General features: G+C 45.1%; 1 protein-coding gene across 1 annotated transcript; it reads right to left on the bottom strand.

Moving 5' to 3' along the window:
* Window positions 1-413: 413 nt before the first annotated feature.
* LOC121967741 (40S ribosomal protein S15-like) lies at window positions 414-2,185 on the bottom strand. Its single transcript, XM_042518153.1, has 5 exons — window positions 2,109-2,185; window positions 1,850-2,001; window positions 1,709-1,766; window positions 874-1,008; window positions 414-730 (listed from the first exon to the last, which is right to left on the bottom strand). Exons 1-5 carry the CDS (start codon window positions 2,109-2,111, stop codon window positions 617-619), a joined length of 462 nt encoding a protein of 153 aa, XP_042374087.1. The 5' UTR covers window positions 2,112-2,185; the 3' UTR covers window positions 414-616.
* Window positions 2,186-15,740: the final 13,555 nt, after the last annotated feature.

Raw genomic sequence — 15,740 nt, 5'->3', positions numbered from 1 at the left:
AGACCACCGCATACCAGGATATTTCCATTGAGCTAGCTAAGCCGAGCTATGCGGACTGAATAAGTCAGTTGTTAGATGCACCTAAGCAAGCCGAACGAGTCCATCAAGTTGAACAAGATCTAATGGACCTAACTAACCAGTCAGGTTGAGAGGATCAACAGGTTGATCAGATAGATTGAATGAGTAGACCAATCGAGCAGGAGTGGCATGGGTTAAAAGAGTTGTTTTATCATGTGTGCTAATTGGATGGAGCAGATCAAGTGGATACGGCGAGCAAGTTGACAACTTTGGTTCCAGCAAACAGTGAGAGCTAAACTAGCCGAAACAAAAGTTGCACTGAATCAGTAATTCAGGTTGGCACGAAGAAATTTGATCGCAAATAAACTCCATAACCAGTTTGATTCAACGAGTCATAAGTTCATATATGGACTTTGAATAAAGCAACACAAATATTTGCAATCTTCCAACATCAAAAGTACTCGATAAAAAATTGCATAAAGAAATATAATTTATCCAAGTAAAACCATTAACGGGCCTAGAATAAGAAATACCCAAGTGGAATAGCAACTCCAATAGGATCTTGGTCACACATTTCTTAACTCAACTGATGCAAGTTTTACTTGAGGGGGATGAACCTGGAGGAGTGAGTAGCACCAATACCAGGTCTTCCGTGCTTCACAGGCTTGTATGAGATGGAGAACTCAGCCAAGTAATGGCCAATCATCTCGGGCTGTAATGCCACATAAACAAATCAATATACAATGCGAAATACAATAGTTTTTATTAAAGATATGGAATGCAAAAAAAGCAAAATTAAAGAGATCCCTAGCAATATGCCACATGAATGTTATGTCAAAAAATAAAAAAAGTTACCTTGATTTCAACCTGGTTGAATGTTTTTCCATTGTAGACCCCAACGATGCTCCCAATCATCTCGGGAACTATTATCATGTTCCTAAGATGGGTCCTCACTGGCTCAGGCTTTTCACCTGGAGGTGCATCTCGCTTCTGGGTATAGTTAATACATAACAAATGAGTATTCTATTTTAATAGAATTGCCGTTGAAATTTTAACCGGAAAAGAATGACAATCCTTGGATTGGCTCAGTTTTAGCACAAAAGATGAAATGATACCAGCACATTATAAAAATGGCTGGATGGTATATACATGAATGTCTTAACATTCAACAATCAAAGCATCGGTCAACTTAGAGGCGATTAAAGATTCTTGCAAATTCTATTAGTTTTTTTTATTTCTAAACATTTATTACTAGAATTTGAATCTTATAGCATTGCAATGTTTCAGAAGCATCTAAAGAATTATTAACTCAGATGTGTAACTAATTTATTCTAATTCCTCATTAACTTTGCTTTATATTAAATAACAGAAAAATACAATAAGTTGCTCCAGGTACGGAAACTAACAGATTTTTCACGTTGATGATGTTATACAATTTGACATATCTGATAGTTATGACAATTTCTACATACACATGGTTGCAGTAGTAGCTATGTTAGGGTAAGAGTGGCATGCTAGATACTTTGAAGTTGCCGTCACAAGGATGTGCATTACCAGCTATCATGTAACAAGCAAAATTAAAGGTGCAACACAAATCATATTAACATAACACAAGTAAATCTGAATTTATTTCATGAAGGAAAGGATAAATGCAAAGGAAATAGACAATTCAAAAAAAGGGGTATCATACCGCTTTGCGTAGCTTTTTTATCAAAGCCATTGGCTTTCTCTTCAGCCCTCTTTGAAACCTGCATGGTCTCACCCTCGCTCTTAAACAAAGAAAGGAAAAACCAAAGGAGATGAACAAAACACAAGAAGACGAGGTTCAAACCTTCTGCGAGCACGTGCGCCGAATAGCTTAACGAGCTCATCGAGGCCCATGTCGAGGAGCTGATCCAGATCGACCCCACGGTAAGAGAACTTCCTGAAGGTCCTCTTCTTGGGGTGCGCCCCTCCGACGTCCACCGCATCTGAAGCATCCGCCTGCAATCAAATCCAACAAGACCAACAAAGAGATCATGTATAACAAAAGATCGTAATCTTTACAACGCGCTACCACTACCACACGAGAAGAAGGATCCGAAACCAACCATTAGCGTCCGAGTAGAGCTTCTCTTGCTAGCGCAGCGGCGGACGATGGAAGAAAGCGGCTCTGGAAAATTAGGGCTTCAGTACCCGAATCTTATTTATAGGCGAGGAATACGTGGCCGCGGTACTTGCAATTACCATTTTACCCATACTCGTTTGGAGAAACATTTAAAATAATAAGAAAAAAAACATAAAGGTCAATTAATAACTTAACTGAGGACGTAAAAAAAACATTAATAAATTTTGTAATTTAAATTAAGACTGATAATATATAATCCAATTATGTTTCAAGTCCATTTACATTATAAATTTAATTACATTGCCACTAATCAAACATAGGTTAAATGAGTCCAACGGTACCTAATTTCTTGGTGTTTAAAATTTATCTAATAAAATAATCAAGTTAAATCAAATTGAGAATTAAATTATTGAAATAAGTATTGAAGGCTTAATTTTATTTTTTTATGAATCTGAGTTTATTTTAAACTTGACTTAAACTTATTCATTTAGATGATAAAGGAAAGTACCAGACTTTTTACTTCCTTTGAATAAGTAATAAATTTTTTTTATTATTATTGCATTGAAGCTATTGATGTGGTGTTTGGACATATACTAACAGTCATTGTAATCATCATGAAATGATTTCTCAAAATATTTTACCAACTTATAACTTTAATTTAAAATTCATATATATACTCAGTGAATAAGAAAGATCTACCCATAATTCAAATGTTTTGACAAATAATTTATCAAGAAATAACGGATTTAAAGTTCCACAAGTATATATATTTTGTTCTATATCTTACTTGCTTATTTTATCTATTTTTTAATTTTTTCAAATTGCATATGTTTATTTATATTTGGTCATTTGATTCCACCAACATGGTTTGATAATAAATATTTTTTAGTAGATGATGGATATCCGAATCGGTGTCAATTTTGTGCTCCATTTCGAGATATGTATTATCATCTCTAGGAATTCACTGTCCAAGTTCATCACCCTGAAAATGAAATGAAGTTGTTCAATCTTCATCATACCTCCTTAAGAAATGTCATTGAGTGGGTATCTAGAATATTTAAATCACAGTTTAAAATATTCAAAACAACTCCTCCATTTTTATATACAACAAAAGTTGAGCTTGTTTTGGCTTATGTCGGATTGCATGATTTTCTTCGTAAAGAGTATCGTTTTGATGAGTTTTCAGTTGAACCAGATAATGAAGTTTTATCATCCTTGTCAGAACAAGTTCATGATGTTGATTACTTTGATCAGTTATTTGATACTCAAGAAGAACGACGAGCAAATGTCAATACATGGAGAGATATAATAGCAAATTGAATATGGAGCGATGTTTATCATATTAACAATAATGAATCTTAGATTTTTTTTTTCTTTTATGTAAATCCATAAGTTTTCATTAAAAAGTTTACAAATATAAGGCAAAAAGGTCTATAAAACTCTATGAAATTATTTTTATAATTCAATGAAATTATATAAGAATCAATAAAAATTTATAAACTCTACAAAAGTCTATTATTAAATCAAAATCAATAAAAGTCATTAAATCTCTTGATTAAATACACCCCTTAATTAAGTTGGTTGATTGTTTGAAAATTTTATATTTTAAAATTTGTATTAAATTTTGATAATATAAATTTATTTATTTATTTTAAAATTGGAACCAGCCTCTTGTAAAAAGTAGGGTAAAGTTGTGTACAATGAATCATTCCTCGGGTCCTCGCATAGTGGGAGTTTCGTGCACCGAGTTGTCTTTTTTTATTTTAAAATTATCTTTATTTATTTACTATGTTAATAAATACCATTCATAAATTTTATTTATGAACATTGTTAATCATCTTTTTTTTTTATGAATATTAATGAATTGAATATATATATATATATACACACGTTTTCAAATTTATTTATTTAGTTTAATGAGTTATTTCTTATTTATTTAATTTATTTTATATATGTCAAATAAATATAAATAAATTTTTATCAAATCGAATATCAAATTTGGTCATAAACATTTGATCCATTATCGTTGACAAAAATAACACTTAAATTACTTGAAGAAAGAAGTTGTTTCTAGACAGTGACGAATCCAGACAAAAAAGAAAGAGAATGTTCAAAGAAGGGAGCTTGAGCTTATCTTCTTTCTCGTTGCCCCTCGGACTATAGCATATTGGTAGAATTTTTCAAGAGTAAGGGGGTGCTCAAGCACACCCCCATTCTCCTCTAGATCCGCCAATGGTTCTAAATTTATTTAATATAATCAAAATATCTAATTTTTTAAATTGATTAATAGAAATGATTCCTCTAGCCCTATAGATTTCTTATAATCATCCGAATAAATTAAAAAGAATTTATAAAAATTTATCCAAACGACTAATATTTTGAGGGTTATCATTTGATTAGAAGAAATTCCCACCCATGCATTGCTAGAATTCGAACTTTAGACGTTTGACGAAGGACCTAACTCAACTATTGTCCCGGTGAGAGAGTTGCTTCTAGTTGATAGTTGATTGGACACTCAAATGTGACCATTCGATGAGAGAACAATTGAAAAGTCAACTAATCTAAGTAGTAAATCGAATGAAAAATAATATAGATATTTTATTTCACTTAAAACATGCATTCAATACATTAGTCAATCATTATCAAGTGGCATGTTCTAATTTACTATTAGACAGCTAGAATTTAGATGGTCCCTCCTTCACTTGACTAATGACTTATAAATTTATAATTATCATAATTCTATAAAAGACCTGCAATTGAAATCAATTGATTAAACATGGCTGGGGAGATTAGTCCTCTAAACGACAGTTCCACTTACTTTTTAATATCTATCTTAATGTCCGTAAGTGTAATGGTGAGATCTTTTAAGTGGTTAATTAAGTATATAAGGATCACAAATTTTAGCCATAGTGCACTATGGAGAATTTTTTTCAATGGAATGATAACTCTAAATTGATTGAATGAGTTTTCATGAGTATTTTCAATTTATCTCAGTGACTAGCGGCGGAGGTAAGGGGATGTAGGGATGTGTAGAAGCATCCCTTGCTTCCGAAAATTTCACTAGTATATCTCATCGAGAAGGATCTAAGAAAGCACGTATACACCGCCTCATCGAGGAGGAGGGCATCATGTTGATGCCGGGGATCTTCAACGCCCTCTCTGTTGCTGTCCTACAAAGCTCCAGATTCAAGGCTAGGTTTATCTCTGGATACATCGTCTCCGCTTCCCACCTTAGCATGCCCGACATCGGCCTCCTCACATATGCTTTCACCCTTCCTTTGATTTTTTTTTTTCTTCTGTTTTTGAATTATAATTTGGGCCTTGATCCGTGCCTTTGTTTGCAATTTCTTTTTGGATTTTAGAATTTTAGGCCGTCGGAGATGGCTAGAGCGATTTGTTCCACGGCTCCTAATGTTGCTGATCTTATATGAAAATGGAGATGACGGTAAATTGGGGATGTGGCTGGAAAGTTGACGAAACGAAGATTCCACGCAAACCTGCAACACAAAGTCGTTAGCGTCGGGTCGGGAAGGGGTTCCTAGCGATGACCCTCCGACACTCAAGTCAGTTTTCGGCAAGTAGGAAAAATGGAAAATTGTAGCAAAAGCATGTAGAACACGAAGTTGCGCATATATTTGCCTGTAGATGTGAATCTTCTTTTTATAATGTTATTGTAGTGTTGGTACACGCATCTCAAAGTGTAGGTACATTTTCCTACGCATTTTAGAAAAAGACATGTTAAAAAATATTGCTGACACCATTCCTTAAGCAGCTATACAACTTTTTGACGTGATAGTCTAGAAGCTTCTAAAGTACGATTTACCTGTTAGACATGCTTTGCTGTCAGCGGCATAAACTCACAAAAGGATATGATGAGATAGTCTGTAGGTCCACACGTGGCCGACCGACCACTGTTCATCCGGGTAGTCCCTGTCTGACCGTAACACATAGAACTATTGTCCTGCCTTTTGTTCGACTATATTGTTGTCGGAGGGCTGCCCTTTGTCCGATCGAGCAGGCCTCCCGCTCGAGGTGGTGGTCCGGGGGAGTTACTGCTTGGCTATCAGTCTTACTCACGGGCTTTCCTAGAGCGACCATTCGGACACAATTTGGGCCGACCAGGTGGTCATGCCCCGCCGAATAGATAATGCGCCGCCCGTCTTAATTTGTCTATTTTCTAGGTTGGGGTCTTTGATTATTTTAACTTTGATCTCCACGTCCACTACTTTTATTCTACTTTAACCTATTGATGGGCCCCCTTTCATCACCGTATCAATTGTGTTCATTGTTGATGCAGATAATCACGTTTTCGCCTCATTTTATCGGTATTTTGAATCCCCTTTTAGTAACTGGTAAAGTCAATATGATTGATATGTAGTAAAGAATAATGGCGATGATTTATTTTGAATATGGTATTTTGTTTGAAAACTATTAAATTGTAGTATCTTTTTCCAGCATGTTTTTGCGAGAGAGATTGGGGAAACTATTTGGTTGAAAATTTTGCTCGTTTTTGTTAGTATTTTGATCCGAACTTTGGGTCTGGGTCTGAGTCTGGGCTATGAAAATTTTCCTTATATTATTTTTTTTCTTTCTATTTTTTAAACTGGAGCCCTAATTTTCTTATTTGAGTTGTCAAAAATATGATGAAATAGAATATATTTTATTATTTTATCTGATTGAGCTTCGTTTGAGTCTGATTTTACAGGTTTCACAAGATGATTCTTTCCTCTTTCTTTTTTTAATATTAGTTTGTTGCTCTGAGGAACATAAGCTGAACTTTTCCCATTCTACAAAAGCAAATGATTTGTCTCATTAAAAAAAAAAGAAAAGTGACCACTATTAACGCTTATTTTGTTTAATTATTGTCACATATAATGATTTCTAGAAGTCCTATAAATTAACATGACCAAAGATTATGATGGTAATCCGTATGAATATCTACTATTTTAGTGAAGGGCGGATCCAAAAATTGTATTGAGGACAAAAGTCAGATATCACAAATAGATATTCGACTGTAGATTAATAAAGAAATCTTTAGAGGATATTTTATTAAAGGGTAACTATTCTTTTATGCTTCATTCAGCTGCAAATTAATAGAAGGATCTTTTGAAAATATTTTATTAAGAAGGGATAGCTATCCCTTCCCCTCAGTAGAGTCACCTCTAATTCTAGTTATTGATTAAAACATATTACGTACCTTACTCAAATATATTAACATCTTAACTATATTTTCAATTTTTGAATTTGCTTCTCTGTTTTGATATGACCCAATTTAAGCTGCTGATTGCCTTTGATAAAAATTCTATTATGTTTTTGATAAACATTTCTTTAGTTGTCAAAAGGAAATGAATTCTCGTTGACTATGTAATTTGCAAGAGTTATACATTCTTAAATTTTTATCTAGATTTGTCATTCATCCTGTCCGAGCGTTGAGTTGACGGATGCTGGGGACGTGACACGCTCTGCTGTCTTCGATTGGTGGTGTAGATCCCCGGCGAACTTGCAAAGAAGTCGAGCCGGCAGGGATTTCCCGGCGACGACCCTCCGACGCTCAAGTCAGGCAACGAGAGAAGCAGCGTAACTGTGACTATAGTAGAGTTTTGCGCATACCTTCGTCGACGTCTGAGATCCTTATTGATCCCGTCCGGAAGCTGAGTCGGATGGAGGCCGGTCGCGGTGGACTGGACGTTGACGGAAAGTCGCGGGCGGTGCAGGCTCCCCACGGGTGGCTGATGCGGCTGCAGAACCCTGCGCACACTCAGACGATCCCCCCCCTCACGTTAAAGACCAAAACCCAGGGAAAAAGTCCCCGGATCAGGCCCTCCGACGCTCAAGTCAGGTCCTTTTTCCCCAGAAAAAAGCGGACAGAAGGAGAAAAGGAAAACAGTTGTGGAAAAAAGTGACGAGGGAGTGTGTGCGCGTACCTGCGTACGAGGGATTTCTCCCCTTTTATGCCTCCTCCTGCTAGAACCTGCCCCTCTGTCAGAAAACGTTAGACGCCCGGCTTTGTCCTCTAGTCCTGGACACCTGTCGCGCTGCTATTTGTTGTGAAAGCATCTTTCTGTTAGGAACCTCCGCCTTCGCACTTGGGTTTTGTCCTGTAATGAGGGACAGCTGGCAGGCTACTACTGGCTATGAGGGCATCTTTTCGTTTCAGGAACCTTCGCCTTCGCCCGCATCGTTGGTATGTAATGATTACCCCTGACGGACCGTTGAGATTCTCCGCTCCCGTATTACTTAGCTCCCCCGATCCATTGTGTCCCCGCATCAGCCTGCACCTATGGTTCGCATTTCCAGGCCTCCAACTCGCAGGCCTGCAGCCCTAACTGTCTAGACATAGCTACGCCGATCTTCAACCCGCATCCTGCGCTTTGTAGCTCGGGCTACTTCTGATCAGCTCTGCCGCTTCCGACCCATTGGCCTATACTTCCAGTTCTTGGCCTCTGCTTAGCTCTGCCGATACCGACTTGCATCCTGCGCTTTGTACTTCCTGGCCCTCAACTGCAGGTATGTGTCTCGGGCTGCTTTTGATCAGCTCTGCCGCTTCCGACCCATTGGCCTATACTTCCAGTTCTTGGCCTCTGCTTAGCTCTGCCGATACCGAATTGCATCCTGCGCTTTGTACTTCCTGGCCCTCAACCGCAGGTCTGTGGCTCGGGCTGACTCCACTCAGCTCTGCCGATCCCAACCCGCTTCTGCCTATGCTGAGCCCTGACTGCCCTGTCAGCCTGCCTTTTTGACCGCCAAGTCGCCATGACTATTGACCGCCACCTCCTCGTGACTTTTGACCGCCACATAGCCTGGACTTTTCTAATCCTTTCCTCTTGGGCCCCTCCATCACTAACCGTATCACAAGCCTCCCCCACAAGTCTAGTCGAAGGAGGACGACAGTCTGACTGACTAGACCTCCGCACCTTTCTGTGACTTCGGCATATCTTTGTGATCTCAGCAGATCTCTGTGTATCTGCCTCAGCGTATCTCTATAATCTCAGCATATCTCTGCGCACCCTGCTTCCTGCGTCACGCATCAGCTTTTGTGTCGCGTTGCTTGGGATACCATGCCTTCTTCCTTACGTAACCAGTCGCTTGGGGTGTCGCGCTCATGCCTTTGCTTTGACTTGGCCACCCACCTTCTTTATAAAGAGCCTCACGGTCACTTCTTCGCTCTATCCTTCTTCATTCCTGCTCCCCTACTATCTTTTGTTCACTCGCGCTTTAACTGCTTCTTTCCCCCGAAATGCATTCTCCTTCCTTTGACGAGGTTGATCAACTACCTTCCCAAATGCGGATAGATCAGCTCACCTCGCAACTTGCCGAGAAAGAACGCGAACTGGAGCGTCTGTCCAGGGACCGAGCTCGTCTGTTGGCTGCCTTGCATAACATGGACGCCCTGTATCGTCTTACAAAATCTCGCGTGCATGCAGAAAAGGCGATGAAAGACGAATACCAGTTTGATCTGCAGCACCAAATTAGCCGCCAGGACCGTTTGCAACGAGAGCATGAGACAGAGTTATCTCTCCTCCGTGCGGTTCTTGAGGACAAACAAGACACGCTCGCCCGGCAACAAACAGTCATCGACTCCCTTCACGCGGAGCTGGCCTGGGCCGTGAGCGCGCCTGAATCTCCCGACAGGTCTTCACGCGGGAGTGCTCGTTCCCCAGGGCCAATTCCTTCCACGAGTCAAAGCTGGCCTGGGGAATAGTTGTCGCGGTGGCTCCTTTGTCAGGAGGCGTTTCTGCCTGTATCCTTGGCTGTATCCCTCCCTTACTGAACTGCGCTGCTACGCTTGTAGATCCGTCCCCTTTTGGCCTAGTTTCTCCTGCTCAATTTTCATCTAGCAAACACGTTTTTAGGAATAGGCCCTTGTGTAAGAGCCTAGAGTCGCTTCATGATTTCTTTTCATGCATGTATTTTGGATAATAAAGTCAATGTAGTGCTTAAAAATTGCAACTGTGATGAACGTGTAAAACCTGATTTCGTAGTTAATATTGGCGCTGTAGGAGTAGGGTAGATGGTGCTCCGCATCCCTTGCCCTGCGTATTTGCTGCATATTTGAAATTCGCGCAAAGTAAAGTTAGATGTAGCTGACCTGATTATGGAAAACGCCCTGCTCAAAGTGAGACACATCTCTCAGCAAGGTAGTTAGGCATAGGCACCGAGCTCGCTTATGATTTTCAAAGAGGGGCTGATTTTTGATTCCCGCATGGGGCCGACCTGAAAGGTCGTTGGTTGTGAGGACAGAGCTCACTTTTGATTCTCGCATGGGAGCCGACCTAAGAAGGTCGTTGGGCGTGAGAGCAGAGCTCACTTATAACTCACACTGGGGCGAGAGTCTGGGACTACTGACCTAAAAGGTCGTTGGGCGTGAGAGCAGAGCTCACTTATAACTCGCACTGGGGCGAGAGTCTGGGACTACCGACCTAAAAGGTTGTTGGGCGTGAGCACGGGGCTCACTTTTAATTCTCGCATGGGAGCCGACCTAAGAAGGTCGTTGGGCGTGAGGACAGAGCTCACTTATAACTCGCACTGGGGCGAGAGTCTGGGACTACCGACCTAAAAGGTCGTTGGGCGTGAGCGCGGGGTTCACTTTTAATTCTCGCATGGGAGCCGACCTAAGAAGGTCATTGGGCGTGAGAACAGAGCTCACTTATAACTCGCACTGGGGCGAGAGTTTGGGACTACCGACCTAAAAGGTCGTTGGCGTGAGCGCGGGGCTCACTTTTAATTCTCGCATGGGAGCCGACCTAAGAAGGTCGTTGGGCGTGAGCACGGAGCTCACTTTTAATTCTCGCATGGGAGCCGACCTAAGAAGGTCGTTGGGCGTGAGCGCGAGGCTCACTTTTAATTCTCGCATGGGAGCCGACCTAAGAAGGTTGTTGGGCGTGAGGACAAAGCTCACTTATAACTCGCACTGGGGCGAGAGTCTGGGACTACCGACCTAAAAGGTCGTTGGGCGTGAGCGCGGGGCTCACTTTTAATTCTCGCATGGGAACCGACCTAAGAAGGTCGTTGGGCGTGAGAGCAGAGCTCACTTATAACTCGCACTGGGGCGAGAGTCGTGGACTACCGACCTAAAAGGTCGTTGGGCATGAGCGCGGGGCTCACTTTTAATTCTCGCATGGGAGCCGACCTAAGAAGGTCGTTGGGCGTGAGAGCAGAGCTCACTTATAACTCGCACTGGGGCGAGAGTCTGGGACTACCGACCTAAAAGGTCGTTGGGCGTGAGCGCGGGGCTCACTTTTAATTCTCGCATGGGAGCCGACCTAAGAAGGTCGTTGGGCGTGAGTACAGAGCTCACTTATAACTCGCACTGGGGCGAGAGTTTGGGACTACCGACATAAAAGGTCGTTGGGCGTGAGGACAGAGCTCACTTATAACTCGCACTGGGGCGAGAGTTTGGGACTACCGGCCTAAAAGGTCGTTGGGCGTGAGCGCGGGGCTCACTTTTAATTCTCGCATGGGAGCCGACCTAAGAAGGTCGTTGGGCGTGAGGACAGAGCTCACTTATAACTCGCACTGGGGCGAGAGTCTGGGTACTCCGGTCCGAGACCGGTGGCGATGGCGCTGGTCCGAGACCAGTAATGATACTCTGGTCCGAGACCGGTGGCGATGGCGCTGGTCGGAGACCAGTAATGATACTCCGGTCCGAGACCAGTGGCGATGGCGCTGGTCCGAGACCAGTAATGATACTCCGGTCCGAGACCGGTGGCGATGGCGCTGGTCCGAGACCAGTAATGATACTCCGGTCCGAGACCGATGGCGATGGCGCTGGTCCGAGACCTGCTGGACCCTCCTTGCTAGCAGCACAGATGTGATGCTCTCTTCAGCCTCCATTTGCCTCATCTGAACCACCTTAATTACTTCTACCGGGCTGGGCGTTATTCGCCAGTTTTGCGCTCGTTCTGCCGCGTCCCTCGTCTTCCTGCAAGCATATCATGCATAGTATAGGATGTGGGCGGGAGAGAGGGAACGTGAACCTTATTCGGCCCTGGGCACGCAACGCTCTTCTAGCTTGTGGGAGCTTCGCGTGCCTTTACATGCTGGTGTGGTAACGAACCGGCCTGGGGGCTGTCTCCACCGAGATGCTTGCCTAGCTACTCCGGGTAAGCAGCTCCCCTGACTGCCAACCCGTGCCTTCCTAACCTCCGCTGATCAGCTCTGTTCCCTGCGCGACCCCTACTGGATTGCCTAGCCCTTGCAGCTCTGTAAAATCTCCCACTCGACCTTACCGAGGGATGCCTCTTTTTTAGAGCCATACCTTGTCATGATTACTCCGCCGCGCCTATCTTTAATAGGTTTATTCTTATGCTGACACCTGTCCGTTGCATTTATGGTCCACGCTTCCTGACGTCAGTTTCCATACCTTTTTCGTACGCCTCCGTGCTTACTTCCCTTCAGACGGCGCGGGGCGGGTTACCCAAAAAGATACTCGGCCCGATTCTCGATGCTTCTCAGGCATGAATGGGCTTTATAAACCCTAAAGGTTATCTGCCGCTTTCTTTCCAACGCTTCGTTCTCCTCCTCTCCTCCTCCGTGCTCGTCTTTGTTAGTGCAACTTGCCATCTTCCGGCCTGAGCTCGCGACCCCTCTGCCCTTCTGATCGTTCCTGGCCTGTGATCCTTCTCGCCTCCAACCTTCTTGCTTGCTTCTTCCTCGCGACGATGGATGGTAAGGACCTCCCCTGGTATTCATGCTATCTTTCGGATTTGGACCACCGTGACCTGTCGGTATTGCAATCCCTTCTGCAATTGGATTCCTCATATGAGCTTCGACTCCCATCACCCAATGAACATCCTTCGTCTCCTCCTGAAGGCTGTATCACTGTCTTTAGAGATCAGATTATGGGCGGTCTTCACTTTCCTTTGCACCCCTTTATTTCAGACTTGTGCCAATATTGCGGCATCGGCGTCTCCCAGTTTGCTCCCAATGTATTTCGAGTTATCTGTGGAACCGTCATCTTATGCCGTATCTATCGAATTTCCTTGACGCCTCACCTATTCCAGCACTTCTACTCTTTCCGGCGAGCCGAGGCGGGGATATTCAACGTTCAGGCCAAGCCGGGCTTTAAGTTCTTTGACGGCCTACCTTCTTCCAATAAGGGCTGGAGGTCCCGCTTTTTCTTTCTTAAACCACCTTCCCCCTTGGCTGGGTCTTCTCAGTGGCGCCCCCTCCCTGCTTCGGCTTTCCCCCTACATGTTCATGAATCTGCCTGCTTTGCAACTGCGGACAAGTTGACCGGTGTTCTTGTTCGCTTGTCTGTGTTGATGCTGGAAGGCATTTTATACACCTTCGGTCTTAGTCCCGTCCCTGCAGAAATCGGAGCTCCCTTTGGTAAGTTGTCTATTCTTGCACGCCGCTCTTCGCTAACTGAGGTGCCTTTTCTTTTTTATTCTTGTAGCGGCTGCTATCCTCCGTTCCTTCGCCTGCCAAGAGACGCCCGCAGTTGCTGTCTTGGAAGCCCTGCATCAGGAGCTGACACCAGGCCTACCTTCTGATCCAGCTGCTGCCTTTGATCCTCAACTTCCAGCACCCCCGACCTCTGATGTTGTGATTGCCCCGCCGCTCGCAGTGCTATCTTCTCCCAGCGCTGCAGACCCAGCATTGTCCCACACCTCCGATCAACCTGCGACTGCTTCTTCGCCCACTAGACAGGCTCCTCCTCTCCGTCCTACTCCGCGGCTGCGTGTGACGCGCAATAGCAAACGGACGGCCCCAGTCACCGCCACTTCTCCTCCACCTTCACAGCGCCAACGCGTGGTGGTTCTTTCTTCCCCCTCCAAGTCTTCGGGCACGAGCTCGGCTCAGGAGACAAGTTTGGGCCAGGAACAGGCCTATGACCTGGAGGTGGCAGGCCCGCCGTCAGACCAACTTACTACGGTGCCACTCCAGCGCGTGCTACCTGCCCCGCCTTCACCTTCTGGTGGCCAACCCCTGGATTCGTTGACTCCTCCAGCCTCCTCCCCTCTGATACCAACGAGCTCGGCCGTGCCTATTTCTGAACCGCCCTCCCCGAACTGGGCCTTTAGGGCCCTCTTGAGGCTTCCTTCGGCGACTGACCCGGCGAACGTGCCGGCTGCTACCTCATCCCCTTTTTTTGGCAGGGTCGACTTCCACGGGGCCTTGGCCAATTCCTGGCAAGCGGCTCATCGGCAGTTCTGGGAAAGCGAATACCCTCTGGAAGAGCTCGATCAGGTTGCTTGTTCTCTGGTCGCGGTGAGTCCCTTCTTCCCTTCTTTCCTTCTTCTGGGTGTGCGTGTGTGTTTCCATAACCTCCTTTCCCCTCCTATGGGCACTTGCAGACCTGCTCGGCGAGTCTGAGCGTAGTCCAACGAGCGGCCGAGCTAGAATGGGAGAATGTGGCACTCAAGGCCCGTCTCCGGGAACTGGAACCCCCTTCATCTTTCACAGCTCCTTCTGAGCCCTCCCTGGAAGGCCTGGACTCCTGTCTGCATGCCGCCAGGGAATCAGCGGCCTCCGCCCGGGCCCTTTCTGACTTCCGATTTCAACAAACTGCGGGCATTGGAGGCGGCCTTAAAGGCGAGTGAGTCCTCCTGGCCTCTGAAGTGGAACGCCGTCAAGCGGCGACCTCTGAACTGAAAAACCGAGAGGCAGAGTTGCTTGCCTAGTCTAGGGAATTGACCCTGCTGAAGCAAAGTCGGGATCTCCTACAAACGGGGCTGGCTGAAGCCCAAACCGTGGCCAATGCCGCTGTGGGTCGGGAAACCACCCTGCGAGCTCAGTGGGAAGCTTGCCAGGCCCAGCTTCAATCTTTGCAGGCGGAGCTTTCGCGGGCCCAGGAGGCAGTGTCTCAGGGCCAGAGTGACCTGGCTGCAGCTCGCGCGGAGGCTACCCAGGACAAGGACGCCATGGCAGAGTACCTGGCGGGAGAGCTCGGGCGGCTGAAGGCCTACCGCTTGGCCTATGTTCGTTCTTCCTTTTTCCTTCAGAAGCTGGGGCGCTGGATGGTTGTGCTGCTGAGTTACGGGGCTGCTGGCGGGGTAAGACAAGCCTTCGAGCAAGGTTATTTGCGCGCAGCGCCCCCCGCCACTTTCTTGGATACTGCTCGCCTGGCCCGGGAACTGCCGCAGGACACCTTCCCCTCCTTCGAGGCGGATGACGGGCTCTTCTTCCAGGCTGCTCCTCCTCCTGCTGCCGCTCCAACCCCCGTAGAGGTGTCTCCCCAGGATCTTCCTGTCGCCATCCCCGAAGCTTCTGAAGCCCTTGCCCCTCCTCCTGCTGAACCAGCCGACCCGGCTTCCCCTCGGTCGGCTCCTGATAACCTGTCTCCTCCTTCTCCGAATGTAGTGTAACTAGAACTATGTTATGCCGCTTGCTTTTTGATGCGTTGCTACCGGCTCTTCTTTGGTGGCATTTGTGTAATCGTACTGACCTCGGCCTGCTTATCTCCGATTTCCCCTGCGATCCCCCCCCCCCCCGCGTACTTGTAGCTTGTTTTCTTTGGGCAGTTGTTCGTTGGTTTCGGCCGAGCTCTGATGATCAGATTTCCCTTGTCTACTTTCCTTCGCTACGTGGCTTCTCCCCCATCGCTGCCCTTCTACTGAGCCGGCTTGGGCCAAAGGCTACCTCGCATGTCCGTGCGGCTCGCTGATTTGAC

The sequence above is a fragment of the Zingiber officinale genome, chromosome 3B (genome assembly GCF_018446385.1).
Source record: "Zingiber officinale cultivar Zhangliang chromosome 3B, Zo_v1.1, whole genome shotgun sequence".
Lineage (NCBI taxonomy): Eukaryota > Viridiplantae > Streptophyta > Magnoliopsida > Zingiberales > Zingiberaceae > Zingiber > Zingiber officinale.
This window is presented reverse-complemented; position numbering and strand designations above follow the sequence as displayed.